Source organism: Pholis gunnellus, assembly GCF_910591455.1.
Source record: "Pholis gunnellus genome assembly, chromosome: 7".
Lineage (NCBI taxonomy): Eukaryota > Metazoa > Chordata > Actinopteri > Perciformes > Pholidae > Pholis > Pholis gunnellus.
In genome coordinates, this window is record NC_136533.1 from 185,001 (window position 1) to 199,976 (window position 14,976).

A 14,976-nucleotide genomic window follows, 5' to 3' on the forward strand; every position below is an offset into this window, starting at 1 on the left:
AGCTCTCTTGGTAATGAAGTGTGGACTTACGTTGACAGGTGTTGGGGTCTCTGACGTCCCTCTCTGGGTGTTGGTAGTAGAACGCTTTGCACCGCTCACAGTTGTGTCCGTCCGTGTTGTGCTGACAGTCGTCACAGACTCCTCCGCTGGTGTTTCCTGAAGCCTCGAACACGGCCGCGTCAAAGTGACACGAGGAGGAGTGCTGGTTACAGTTGCACTCTACAAACACCACAGAAGAAGAAAAGCTGTTAGACAGACGTCAAGTTAAATAGATCTCTGATCTGATCGTTGCAGCTGTTGTTTCAGACGCAGGTGATGATGATTGATTATTGATCAGATTTAATTCATAAAAGGATTGAAACAGGACCTGAACAGACAGTTCTCAGGATCAGAGACACAAACAGGACCTCATGTATACGTTTAGTACTGCTGTCCAACCTCTTGACATAGAACCAGTTCACCACCAGCAGAGACTGGGTTCGTACGAGGAACTCCAGGAACTCCATGATGAGTGAACATCAGTGAAGCAAACTCTTTGCATTGAGGTTTCGTTCACCATCACATGTCATCTGGTCAAATCTAGTGTTGGTGATGAACTTGAATACATCCGTAGTTTGAAAGAAATGTTTTCACACAAATATAAAATAGATATTAGAGATGAATTATGAGCTGTTTAACTTCCTAACATGAGCTCTAAGCAGCTTAGAATATAGAATTAAAACTACTCACACCAAGAACATTTCTAATCAAAGCAAATGTTTAAACAAAAGCACCATCAAATGTTTCCTTATCACCAGACGACTAGAACAAGGTGAATGAAACCATTCAGTATTCTGATGGTTAACACAAAGAGCGTCCACACCCACAATGAAACATGGTACTTAAATAACAATAATATTATTGTATGCAATTTAAGCAATCAAAATGCTGATCTTTATAAAAAGGAAACTAATCAGTTGCTCCAGCTTATTTTCTCTTTTGCATATTTACTATTGCTCCTCTTCTTTTATCTGAGTAGTCCATAAATCAATCACAAGAATACTCCATTACAAAAATGATCAGAAGCTGCAGCCTCAGTTTGTTTTCCAGTAGAGACCAGAAACAGAGATCAGTAGAAACCTGTAGAGACCAGTAGAGACCAGTAGAGACTCACTATTGCAGGCGTTGGTGTTGCGTCCCTCGGCTGGTCTCCACGGCAGGTCGTGGAAGAAATTCTGACATTTTTCACAGTTCAGACCTTTAGTGTTGTGGTTACACATGCAGTGACCATGAACCTGTAGACACACACAGTCACATCTGATCAGAGCCCACCCTATCCCCTATAGGACTCCCCCTTCCCCCTTCAGAGCCCACCCTATCCCCTATAGGACTCCCCCTTCCCCCTTCAGAGCCCACCCTACCCCCTATAGGACTCACCCTTCAGAACTCACCCTTCCCCCTTCAGAGCCCACCATACCCCCTATAGGACTCACCCTTCAGAGCTCACTCTACCCCATATAGGACTCACCCTTCAGAACTCCCCCTTCCCCCTTCAGAGCCCACTCTACCCCATATAGGACTCACCCTTCAGAACTCCCCCTTCCCCCTTCAGAGCTCACTCTACCCCATATAGGACTCACCCTTCAGAACTCACCCTACCCCCTTCAGAGACTCACCATGCCCTCAATGGTCTGGCCGGCTCCTTGGATCGGGGCACACTCTGAGGCGTGTCCGTAGCAGAAGCAGTTTCCTCGGACCACCATGTCGAAGATGGCGTAATAATACTTCTCTTTGATCTCCATACGAGAGTCCAGCAAGTTATCTCCGAGCGTGTGCAGTCTGGTGAACTTCACCCGCAGGTTGGTGATCTTCAACATGTCTGAACAAAAGATCAGCGATAGGTCAGTGATGGATAATACCTCATCAATAATCCCAACAGATCCTAGAATAGTTCTTTTCTGGTGTAAAGGGACATACTCTGGATTCTGGGGCTGTAGGGATCATCGATCCTGAAGGCCGGGTCCAAAACTCTGAAAATCACCTGGAATCACCAAACAGTAAAAAAGACGACATTACAGTGACGTTACATCCAAGTGTATCATGAAATCATTTCCTCTGTAACACTGTGGTTACCAGCTCTTAGTGAGCACACTCTCAGAGGACTGCAGTACCTCTCCTTCAGTGGACGGCTCGATATCGGAGTAACGCGAGTCACAGATGACATCATCGACCTTCTGCATTGGTCCCTGGGAAACCGATGGGAAGGAGCTCTCACAGTCGTAGGCGAAGTAACGATAAAGCTGCCACGTCTTCCCAAAGTCAGCTGAGCGCTCGATCACCATGGCGGCAGGTCGAAACGTCTGAGGACAAAGAATGTCGATGTTAGAAACATACTTGATCTAAATACCATGTGACGGTTCTGCTGATCCACATGAGAATCAACAGAGTGATTCACTGTTCAGCCTGCAGTCAGCTGCAGCAGTAACCTGACCAGCCAGTTGGTTTGTTACACAGAACCATCTGAGAAGCCGTCACTGGAAGGGGTCAGGCACTGATTGGATGAACCACCTGCCAACCAAACTCCTACTGAAGCGAGTCAGGAGAAGAGCCAAAGCATCTTTTACATGAATGAAGAAATACTCTACAGTTGTCATATAACGGAAGCTATTGCAGCAGCTACGCTAACCTCATCCAGAGTCAGTGGCATCATTGTGTCTTCTCCCAAACAGCTAAGCCACATCCGGAACGGTCAGCAGCTCCTTGCTGGACGAGGATTAGTTCATGCTCTGGCTTACCAAACACACGCATTGCAAAAAGTCTGACAAGATGGATTTTGTGTGATATGTGATCCCGTAATTCTGGTGTGATCTCTTGACAAAGTAGAAATCCAGCTACCGTGAAAGGTAACCAGTAACCAGTCTACTGTCAGACCTGCACCAGTAACCAGTCTACTGTCAGACCTGCACCAGTAACCAGTCTACTGTCAGACCTGCACCAGTAACCAGTCTACTGTCAGACCTGCACCAGTAACCAGTCTACTGTCAGACCTGCACCAGTAACCAGTCTACTGTCAGACCTGCACCAGTAACCAGTCTACTGTCAGACCTGCACCAGTAACCAGTCTACTGTCAGACCTGCACCAGTAACCAGTCTACTGTCAGACCTGTTAGTAAACCAAACCCGGTGTGTTTAATGTGAGTCAGCGATGTGAGATGCTGAGTTTAGAGTCCTTTGAACACCTCGTGATGTCTCCAAAGCTACTGAAGACATTAAACAACTTTACGGGTAAAAGTATGAACATTGAGCAGTGAACTGAACTCTGATTACCCAGAATCCCCTGCTGTGTGTATCTGTATAGAGCTTACCTTGAACGTCATGATGAGATGTGTGAAGTGAAACTCGGCCTCCAGGTTCAGCTGTACAGTGACGTTCTCCAGACCTGCAGACAGCACAACAACAGATAGATTATTGATTGTCTATTTGTGTAACGGTCTAAGTACAGCGACACAGCAGAACATTAGCACACTGACCAATAACAAGCTCCAAGTCAATTTACACAGGAGACGTAAACAGACATAAATCCAGGTGCAGCCATCTGATTTCCTTGAGCAGGCCCAATGTGACCCTTATAAGCAGAGTAATAGTAGAATAGTATTGATCAAGCTGATTATAAATCTAAGCACATCCTCCCCATCAATACACAACGTATACGCGTTACACAAGCTCAGAGGCTGTATTGCATTTCCAGGATGATCTGGAGGAAACAGAGGTGACGGGTTATTTATTAGCAGCTCGGTTAAATGCAGCCCGTCTGAGACTGAGAACTGGAACTCAGAGATGTTTGGACCAGCGGAGCGACACAGTGACCTTTAGCCTGGAGGTTCTTCAACCTTCTGGACTAAAAGGAGGCGATTTGTTTTTGACCAGATGTTTAATAAAGTTTACATCTTCTGATCTGTAATCAGTGAGTCAGATGGAGGTCGACCCTGTTACGTGACTGTGACCTCTGACCGTTCTCAGACTGCCACCAGGTCTTCAGTCTGTTGGGAGCAAACGTGGTGACGACGTTCTCGACGCGATGGCCGCTGGTCAGACTGCTCAGCTTGTCGTACGGCGTCGAAGAGTCGCACAAGAAACACTTCTTCTCCTCCTGGTTCATGAAAGACAAGCAGACAGATCCATATTATTACTGAGGGACATGTTCAGTATTTCTTTATTATCTTCAATGGTATCATTATTTACTTTAATTATTATTAACAGATGTATTTATTCTTTCTTATGCTCCGATGCTTTAACAACACGAGCATATTGAAAGTGAGACAGAGTGAGAGGGAGACGGCGGGTTAGTAATGAGCTGAATTCCTCAGATTCCTCTGTGGTCTCGCTCGTTGGAGATAAGAGGTGACCTTCTGACCTTTTGGAAAACAAATTCATTTCCTGTTTGAAACTAATTTTTAAAATCTTGACTTTATTGATTTAATCTCTAATCAAACAAACATTGTCAGACATGCAGTGAGTTATTCTTAGGCTTCCTGTAGGAATACAATTATTATGTTAGGTTTTACTAATGTTTTATGTTTTACTTATGTATTATTTTTTAATACAATGTAATGTTTTATGAACGTGATAACAGACACAGAGGCTGATCTCAGTGCTGCAGACAGAAAGCTGCTTTAGCTGCTGTGTTTCATGAGCAGTGAAACTGAATCATTGTTATCATGAGTTCATTCTGAACTGTGTTCGTCTCATCAGAGACAGACAGACAGATTTATTCATCCCGCAAAGGGAAATGTGTTTGTTCCAACAGATGAAGCCAGTGTGCTGATGGTTTCACTGGAACAGAACGCTCTGTGGTCGATAGATGTTTGAGTCCTTCAGTCAAAAACAAAACAGAACTCAAATCTGATTCATCTAAAGTAATGGCTTCATACTGAGCACGCTCAGTTTACTCTTTCAGTTTGAAGCTGTCTGTGTTCTCCACAGAAACATCTGGACAAACATCTGACTGCTGTCAGAGCTTCCTTATAGGGAGGTCGTTTACACAGGAAACACTGCAGACTAACACACACACTAACTAAACACAGTGGCCGTCCAATCAGAGTTAAGAAGAGACAAAAACACTGCAGGGGTTAGTCACTGTGTGTGTGTGTGTGTGTGTGTGTGTGTGTGTGTGTGTGTGTGTGTGTGTTAGTTTAGGTCGTGAGAAAGAGTGTCTTGGTTTGGTTCTGAGTACAGATTATTTTCTAATCAGCAGATCCCTGCAGTGGTTCTCCCATTAATACTGGTGAGAACAACTATTTGACTTCAGTTATTTGCTGGTGTCAAGTTTTCTTTTTTAAACACAGTGCAGTTTGGTGCAACATGACCTGTATGTTGTGTAGTTTACCTGTATGTGGTGTTGTTTACCTGTATGTGGTGTTGTTTACCTGTATGTGGTGTTGTTCAGGGTGTAGTTTACCTGTATGTGGTGGTGGTGTTCAGGTGTAGTTTACCTGTATGTGGTGTAGTTTACCTGTATGTGGTGTAGTTTACCTGTATGTGGTGTTGTTCAAGGTGTAGTTTACCTATATGTGGTGGTGGTGGTGTTGTTCAGGTGTAGTTTACCTGTATGTGGTGTAGTTTACCTGTATGTGGTGTTGTTCAAGGTGTAGTTTACCTATATGTGGTGGTGGTGGTGTTGTTCAGGTGTAGTTTACCTGTATGTGGTGTTGTTTACCTGTATGTGGTGTTGTTCAGGGTGTAGTTTACCTATATGTGGTGGTGGTGGTGTTGTTCAGGTGTAGTTTACCTGTATGTGGTGTTGTTTACCTGTATGTGGTGTTGTTCAGGGTGTAGTTTACCTGTATGTGGTGGTGGTGTTCAGGTGTAGTTTACCTGTATGTGGTGTAGTTTACCTGTATGTGGTGTAGTTTACCTGTATGTGGTGTTGTTCAAGGTGTAGTTTACCTATATGTGGTGGCGGTGGTGTTGTTCAGGTGTAGTTTACCTGTATGTGGTGTAGTTTACCTGTATGTGGTGTTGTTCAAGGTGTAGTTTACCTATATGTGGTGGTGGTGGTGTTGTTCAGGTGTAGTTTACCTGTATGTGGTGTTGTTCAGGGTGTAGTTTACCTATATGTGGTGGTGGTGGTGTTGTTCAGGTGTAGTTTACCTGTATGTGGTGTTGTTTACCTGTATGTGGTGTTGTTCAGGGTGTAGTTTACCTGTATGTGGTGGTGGTGTTGTTCAGGTGTAGTTTACCTGTATGTGGTGTAGTTTACCTGTATGTGGTGTTGTTTACCTGTATGTGGTGTTGTTCAGGGTGTAGTTTACCTGTATGTGGTGGTGGTGTTGTTCAGGGCCCCGTTCCTCGTACGTGGTCCACTAAGTGGATCAGATGTCCTGTTAGCAGCTTAAATGAACCCGATGGTTGAAGTCAGGCTATCTCGGTTCCTCAAAGGCTGATCCGCTCAAATAGTCTCGTTCACTAGAACCAGACTTCAGTCATCAGGATCGGTGCGCGTGCCCGTCCTGCTTCAGAAGGAGGAAGCATCGATCACAGAAACCATGATGTTCTAACAGGACGATGCAAATCAAGTGAAAGAAAGAGCCTCTTTCTAGGATGAACGAGACCGTTTGAGCGGATCAGCCTTTGAGGAACCGAGATAGCCTGACTTCAACCATCGGGTTCATTTAAGCTGCTAACAGGACATCTGATCCACTTAGTTGAACCACGTACGAGGAACGGGGCCCAGGTGTTGTTTACCTGTATGTTGTGTTGTTCAGGTGTTGTTTACCTGCAGGTGGCTGACAATGCAGAACGGTTCGGGTTGGTTCATTCCACAGGTGGAAGTGGATGACAGTTGGTGGGCTCGGCCAATCAGAAGGTCTCCTGTTGCTGGGTAACAGCTGCCCTCTGTGCACACGTCACTGAACTCCGGGAGGCTGAGATCATACTGGTCCCCCCCATCCTGAGCGTAGATAAACACCTGCAGAACTGAGAGCAGAGGCTCTTATGAACGTCTTTATGCATAAATGCATATGGCGAGATTCATGGGCCAGAAAATGGCGTCATCGGGGCTTATGTGTTGAGCACAAAGGCACCTCCAAATTCAGGTAACCAGGCACCAACATCAAGCTGATTAACTGATTAGACGATTGGCAGAAAAATTACTAAGTCAAAAAGTTGTTTTTTTTAATCAAAATTCAGCTATTTTCTGATTTCTGTATTTTTTTAATTGATGATTTTATTAGTCAGATTAACAGAAACGATTTAAACAGATACCTCACCATTAATACAAACACACTACTGATGATGACAACATGAAGCTGCATTCAGGCTCCAGCATCTGAAGATTATTTTCTCCTCTGGCCTGTAGAAAAGCTGCCCTTTATTAGGTGATGATTTAAGATAAGATAACCCTTTATTAGGTGATGATTTAAGATAAGATAACCCTTTATTAGGACATGATTTAAGATAAGATAACCCTTTATTAGGTGATGATTTAAGATAAGATAACCCTTTATTAGGTGATGATTTAAGATAAGATAACCCTTTATTAGGTGATGATTTAAGATAAGATAACCCTTTATTAGGACATGATTTAAGATAAGATAACCCTTTATTAGGTGATGATTTAAGATAAGATAACCCTTTATTAGGTGATGATTTAAGATAAGATAACCCTTTATTAGGTGATGATTTAAGATAAGATAACCCTTTATTAGGTGATGATTTAAGATAAGATAACCCTTTATTAGGACATGATTTAAGATAAGATAACCCTTTATTAGGTGATGATTTAAGATAAGATAACCCTTTATTAGGACATGATTTAAGATAAGATAACCCTTTATTAGGACATGATTTAAGATAAGATAACCCTTTATTAGGACATGATTTAAGATAAGATAACCCTTTATTAGGTGATGATTTAAGATAAGATAACCCTTTATTAGGTGATGATTTAAGATAAGATAACCCTTTATTAGGACATGATTTAAGATAAGATAACCCTTTATTAGGTGATGATTTAAGATAAGATAACCCTTTATTAGGTGATGATTTAAGATAAGATAACCCTTTATTAGGTGATGATTTAAGATAAGATAACCCTTTATTAGGTGGTGATTTAAGATAAAATAACCCTTTATTAGGACATGATTTAAGATAAGATAACCCTTTATTAGGTGATGATTTAAGATAAGATAACCCTTTATTAGGTGATGATTTAAGATAACATAACCCTTTATTAGGTGATGATTTAAGATAAGATAACCCTTTATTAGGTGGTGATTTAAGATAAAATAACCCTTTATTAGGACATGATTTAAGATAAGATAACCCTTTATTAGGTGATGATTTAAGATTAGATAACCCTTTATTAGGTGATGATTTAAGATAAGATAACCCTTTATTAGGTGATGATTTAAGATAAAATAACCCTTTATTAGGACATGATTTAAGATAAGATAACCCTTTATTAGGTGATGATTTAAGATAAGATAACCCTTTATTAGGTGATGATTTAAGATTAGATAACCCTTTATTGGGTGATGATTTAAGATTAGATAACCCTTTATTAGGACATGATTTAAGATTGACAATGACAATGAGGAACTAATGAAGTCCAGTTAAATCACATCTGTTCTTTAACATGGAGTAATAATAATCATCATCAATAACGATAATAATAATAATCAATAACGATAATAATAATAATCATCATCAATAACGATAATAATAATAATCAATAACGATAATAATAATAATCATCAATAACGATAATAATAATAATCAATACGATAATAATAATAATCATCAATAATGATAATAATAATAATCAATAACGATAATAATAATAATAATCAATAACGATAATAATAATAATCAATACGATAATAATAATCATCATCAATAACGATAATAATAATAATCAATAACGATAATAATAATCATCAATAACGATAATAATAATAATCAATACGATAATAATAATAATCATCAATAATGATAATAATAATAATCAATAACGATAATAATAATAATCAATAAGATAATAATAATCATCATCAATAACGATAATAATAATAATCAATAACGATAATAATAATAATCAATACGATAATAATAATAATCATCAATAATGATAATAATAATAATCAATAACGATAATAATAATAATCAATAACGATAATAATAATCATCATCAATAACGATAATAATAATAATCAATACGATAATAATAATAATCATCATAATAATGATAATCATCATCATCAATAATGATAATCATAATCATCATCAATAACGATAATAATAATAATCATAATCATCATCAATAACGATAATAATAATAATCAATAACGATAATAATAATCATAATAATGATAATAATAATAATCATCAATAATGATAATAATAATAATCAATAACGATAATAATAATAATCAATAACGATAATAATAATCATCATCAATAACGATAATAATAATAATCAATACGATAATAATAATAATCATCATAATAATGATAATCATCATCATCAATAATGATAATCATAATCATCATCAATAACGATAATAATAATAATCATAATCATCATCAATAACGATAATAATAATAATCATCATCAATAACGATAATAATAATAATCAATAACGATAATAATAATAATCATCAATAACGATAATAATAATAATCAATAACGATAATAATAATAATCATCAATAACGATAATAATAATAATCAATAACGAGAATAATAATAATCATCAATAACGATAATAATAATAATCAATAACGATAATAATAATAATCATAATAATAATGATAATCATCATCATCAATAATGATAATAATCATAATCATCATCAATAACGATAATAATAATCATCAATAACGATAATAATAATCATCAATAACGATAATAATAATAATCAATAACGATAATAATAATAATCATAATAATGATGATAATAATCATCATCATCAATGATAATATTCATAATAATAATCATAAATAATCATCATCAATAACGATAATAATAATCATAATGATAATAACAACAATCAATAACGATAATAATAATCATCATAATAATGTTGATTATTATCATCATCAATAATGATAATATTCATAATAATAATCATAAATAATCATCACCAATAACGATAATAATAATAATCATCATAATGATAATAATAATTATCATCATAATGATAATAATCATCATCATCAATAATATAATAATAATCATTCATATTCAGGGGAGACAAGTAGCCTTGGTCATGTGTGGGGTCGTCTGTTCATTCTTCCTGTGTCGCTCAGTGACGTCATCAGTTACGTAGCGTCGCTTACAGATCCTGGATCAGTGTTACTCTGTATTCTATGGTTCTTTAGTAGATAACAGACAGATCCTGGATCAGTGTTACTCTGTATTCTATGGTTCTTTAGTAGATAACAGACAGATCCTGGATCAGTGTTACTCTGTATTCTATGGTTCTTTAGTAGATAACAGACAGATCCTGGATCAGTGTTACTCTGTATTCTATGGTTCTTTAGTAGATAACAGACAGATCCTGGATCAGTGTTACTCTGTATTCTATGGTTCTTTAGTAGATAACAGACAGATCCTGGATCAGTGTTACTCTGTATTCTATGGTTCTTTAGTAGATAACAGACAGATCCTGGATCAGTGTTACTCTGTATTCTATGGTTCTTTAGTAGATAACAGACAGATCCTGGATCAGTGTTACTCTGTATTCTATGGTTCTTTAGTAGATAACAGACAGATCCTGGATCAGTGTTACTCTGTATTCTATGGTTCTTTAGTAGATAACAGACAGATCCTGGATCAGTGTTACTCTGTATTCTATGGTTCTTTAGTAGATAACAGACAGATCCTGGATCAGTGTTACTCTGTATTCTATGGGTCTTTAGTAAAGATAACAGACAGATCCTGGATCAGTGTTACTCTGTATTCTATGGGTCTTTAGTAAAGATAACAGACAGATCTCTGGTCAGATCTCTCTGATGAAACAATTAGTTTAAACTCATCTGATGATGAAAACTTTGATCTATTTTTCATTTATATTCGTTAGTTTATGACATTTCTTCTTATAAATTAATTATAAAGTGTTAGGGCTGATTGTTTTCTGAGACTCAACTTTTAACGTTTAGCTCATCGATTCATTTGACAATTATTTCATTTCAGCATTTAAATATTTCAGTATTTAAATATTGAAGCCTGTAAATATGAAAACATTAAAACATTGAACTCTTTCGAGCTTTAAACTTGTAACAGTTGAACTCACCGAGCAGCACCAACAGCTGAAGCTCCAACATGCTGCTGAACTCCGATCCGATCCTCAAGAGACACGAGAAGAACTGCAAGAACCTGGAAACCGGACAAAACTTCACACCTACCGAAACCTGCGAGTCTCTCTTAAACTCTCCAGACTCTTAAACTCTCCGGACTTTTGAACACTATAAACCCGCAGGACCGTGAGACCTAAACCCTGCAGACCTTCTCAGACCATCTCAGACCTCTCAGGACTCCGCCTCCTTATATCCACCGGTAACGACACCTCAGGACAAGATATCCGGGGTGACTTTCAAAATAAAACTGAGTGAGATGTAAAATGCCATGTTGAAATATTTGTCTATTCACTTAAATATTCTGTGCAACAAGAAAAAGAAAAATACCTGCAGTTAAAATAAGAAGAAAAACGAAAGAAAATAAAAGTAGAGAGATACTACTGTAGTATTGTGAATATTCTGTCCTCTAAATTCTGCTTTATAGGAATATATTCTGTGTTATGTATATATTATATATGTTATACATCATGATCAAACTGTCTAACTCTCTCTCTCTCTCTCTTGTTCCTTCATCAACACTTCATGGCCCTAAGTATGAGGACACAAGTTTTAGTGTCTTAGTGGTCTCAGCCTCTTAGCTTGGTCTCAATAAAGAGAAAAGGAAATGCTACAGCAGACAAATGGTCCACAGTTAGAATCACATGTTACACTATCACATGTGATCATAATGTCAGAATCACATGTTACACTATCACATATGTTTATAGTGTCAGAATCACATGTTACACTATCACATATGTTCATAGTGTCAGAATCACATGTTACACTATCACATATGTTTATAGTGTCAGAATCACATGTTACACTATCACATATGTTCATAGTGTCAGAATCACATGTTACACTATCACATATGTTCATAGTGTCAGAATCACATGTTACACTATCACATGTGATCATAGTGTCAGAATCACATGTTACACTATCACATATGTTCATAGTGTCAGAATCACATGTTACACTATCACATATGTTCATAGTGTCAGAATCACATGTTACACTATCACATGTGATCATAGTGTCAGAATCACATGTTACACTATCACATGTGATCATAGTGTCAGAATCACATGTTACACTATCACATATGTTCATAGTGTCAGAATAACATGTTACACTATCACATATGTTTATAGTGTCAGAATCACATGTTACACTATCACATATGTTTATAGTGTCAGAATCACATGTTACACTATCACATATGTTCATAGTGTCAGAATCACATGTTACACTATCACATGTGATCATAGTGTCAGAATCACATGTTACACTATCACATGTGTTCATAGTGTCAGAATCACATGTTACACTATCACATATGTTCATAGTGTCAGAATCACATGTTACACTATCACATGTGATCATAGTGTCAGAATCACATGTTACACTATCACATATGTTCATAGTGTCAGAATCACATGTTACACTATCACATGTGATCATAGTGTCAGAATCACATGTTACACTATCACATATGTTCATAGTGTCAGAATAACATGTTACACTATCACATATGTTTATAGTGTCAGAATCACATGTTACACTATCACATATGTTTATAGTGTCAGAATCACATGTTACACTATCACATATGTTCATAGTGTCAGAATCACATGTTACACTATCACATGTGATCATAGTGTCAGAATCACATGTTACACTATCACATGTGATCATAGTGTCAGAATCACATGTTACACTATCACATGTGATCATAGTGTCAGAATCACATGTTACACTATCACATATGTTCATAGTGTCAGAATCACATGTTACACTATCACATGTGATCATAGTGTCAGAATAACATGTTACACTATCACATATGTTTATAGTGTCAGAATCACATGTTACACTATCACATATGTTCATAGTGTCAGAATCACATGTTACACTATCACATATGTTTATAGTGTCAGAATAACATGTTACACTATCACATGTGATCATAGTGTCAGAATAACATGTTACACTATCACATATGTTCATAGTGTCAGAATCACATGTTACACTATCACATATGTTCATAGTGTCAGAATAACATTAGATGTGTTTTTTAGATTTAGCATCTTTCTGATGTCAATGTTTTATATGGCATTTTCTGGTGTTATTTATTATTTGTAATGTGTTTTTGTCTGTTGTGCACTGTGGACTGTGTCTATTGTTGTCTGTATGAGTTTTTGGTGGCAAATGAGTTTCCCCACTGGGGATTAAAAACGTTTTCTAATCTAATCTAACACTTTCACATATGTTCATAGTGACAGAATCACATATTAACTCTGTGCTGTTCTGTAAAAATGTAATGAGAATGATAACACTTTGGTCCCTACTTTTGGTAGTTTATTTCCTGTATTTGATAAGAGCTGAATCACAGAATACAAAATTATAGTATTGATTAAGTTACAGTTTTTTAATAGTTATTTCATTGGTCAGTTGGTTTTAAAAAGTTCTATTTGTATAAACAATATCTGCAGATTTTACATATAAATGGATTAAGTGATTCTTCTTCTACAGTTCTAAGGCGAATATCTTCTCCCCCCTCAGGACTCTACAGACAAAAGACATTCCTGAGCCTCCCCCAACACACACACACACACACACACACACCTCCCCCACAGTTAAACCTCACCTGCAACAACAAAGGAGTAGGTGTGTGTTTGTGCGTATATTTTGGGGGAAGGGCATGTTTGGGAATCCGACCCCGACCTGAACATCTGAAGACTCATTCGGGACTGCATGCCCTGCTGCATTGTGGGTAATGATTGTAAACGTGTGGTGGCCTGCAGAGCTGTGCTCTTAGCCAATTAGAGAGCAGCTGATCTGTCTGATGACAAACATTAACAAATGAATGAAAACAGCATTAATACATATCAAACCACCCACACACAGACACACACACATATACACACACACACAGGAAATGTAATCTATACATGACACACACATTAAGTGTGACCTCTGCATTTAACGCATCCATAGTGATTATACACAATTCAATTTAATATATTTTGTACAGCTCAAAATCAAAAATCACAAATTCTCCTCAGAGTTCTTTACAATCTGTACACATCCTCTGACCTTTAACCCTCACATCAGAACAGGAAACACTCCCCAAAAAAACCTTTTAAAGGGGAGGAAAAAAAAGAAGTAACGTCAGAGAGCAACAGAGGAGGATCCTCTATCAGGATGAAGTGTGATAGATGTCATGTGTACATAATGAACAACATAACAGAGTTACAACACATTCAATTCATATGACAGAAATTATTCATATAACGAGAGTTATATAGACAGTGGAGATGGTTGTGGATTTCAGGAAGAACGCAGCCCCACCAGCCCCCATCACCCTGTGTGACTCCCCCGTCTACGCGGTGGAGTCCTTCCTCTTCCTGGGCTCCATCATATCCCAGGACCTCAGGTAGGAGCTGAACATCAGCTCCATCACCAAGAAGGCTCAGCAGAGGATGTACTTCCTGAGGCAGCTGAAGAAATTCAACCTGCCAAAGACAATGATGGTTCACTTCTACACAGCCATGATTGAGTCCATCCTCTGCTCCTCCATCACGGTCTGGTACGCTGCAGCCACAGCCAAGGACAAGAGCAGGCTGCAGAGCATCATCCACTCTGCTGAGAAGG

General features: G+C 37.8%; 1 protein-coding gene across 1 annotated transcript in view; it reads right to left on the reverse strand.

Moving 5' to 3' along the window:
• The window catches only part of lamb1a (laminin, beta 1a), a 39,226-nt gene extending 27,853 nt beyond the window's left edge, over positions 1 to 11,373 (reverse strand). Inside the window, exons 1-9 of the mRNA XM_079162237.1 lie at positions 11,274 to 11,373; positions 6,755 to 6,954; positions 3,991 to 4,129; positions 3,345 to 3,418; positions 2,151 to 2,339; positions 1,957 to 2,020; positions 1,656 to 1,858; positions 1,154 to 1,274; positions 31 to 219 (exon numbers count right to left, since the gene is read on the reverse strand). Of these exons, the coding sequence (XP_079018363.1) occupies positions 31 to 219; positions 1,154 to 1,274; positions 1,656 to 1,858; positions 1,957 to 2,020; positions 2,151 to 2,339; positions 3,345 to 3,418; positions 3,991 to 4,129; positions 6,755 to 6,954; positions 11,274 to 11,304 (1,210 nt within the window). The 5' untranslated portion in view covers positions 11,305 to 11,373. The remainder of the gene's footprint in view (positions 1 to 30; positions 220 to 1,153; positions 1,275 to 1,655; positions 1,859 to 1,956; positions 2,021 to 2,150; positions 2,340 to 3,344; positions 3,419 to 3,990; positions 4,130 to 6,754; positions 6,955 to 11,273) is intronic.
• Between the last annotated feature and the right edge of the window lie 3,603 nt (positions 11,374 to 14,976).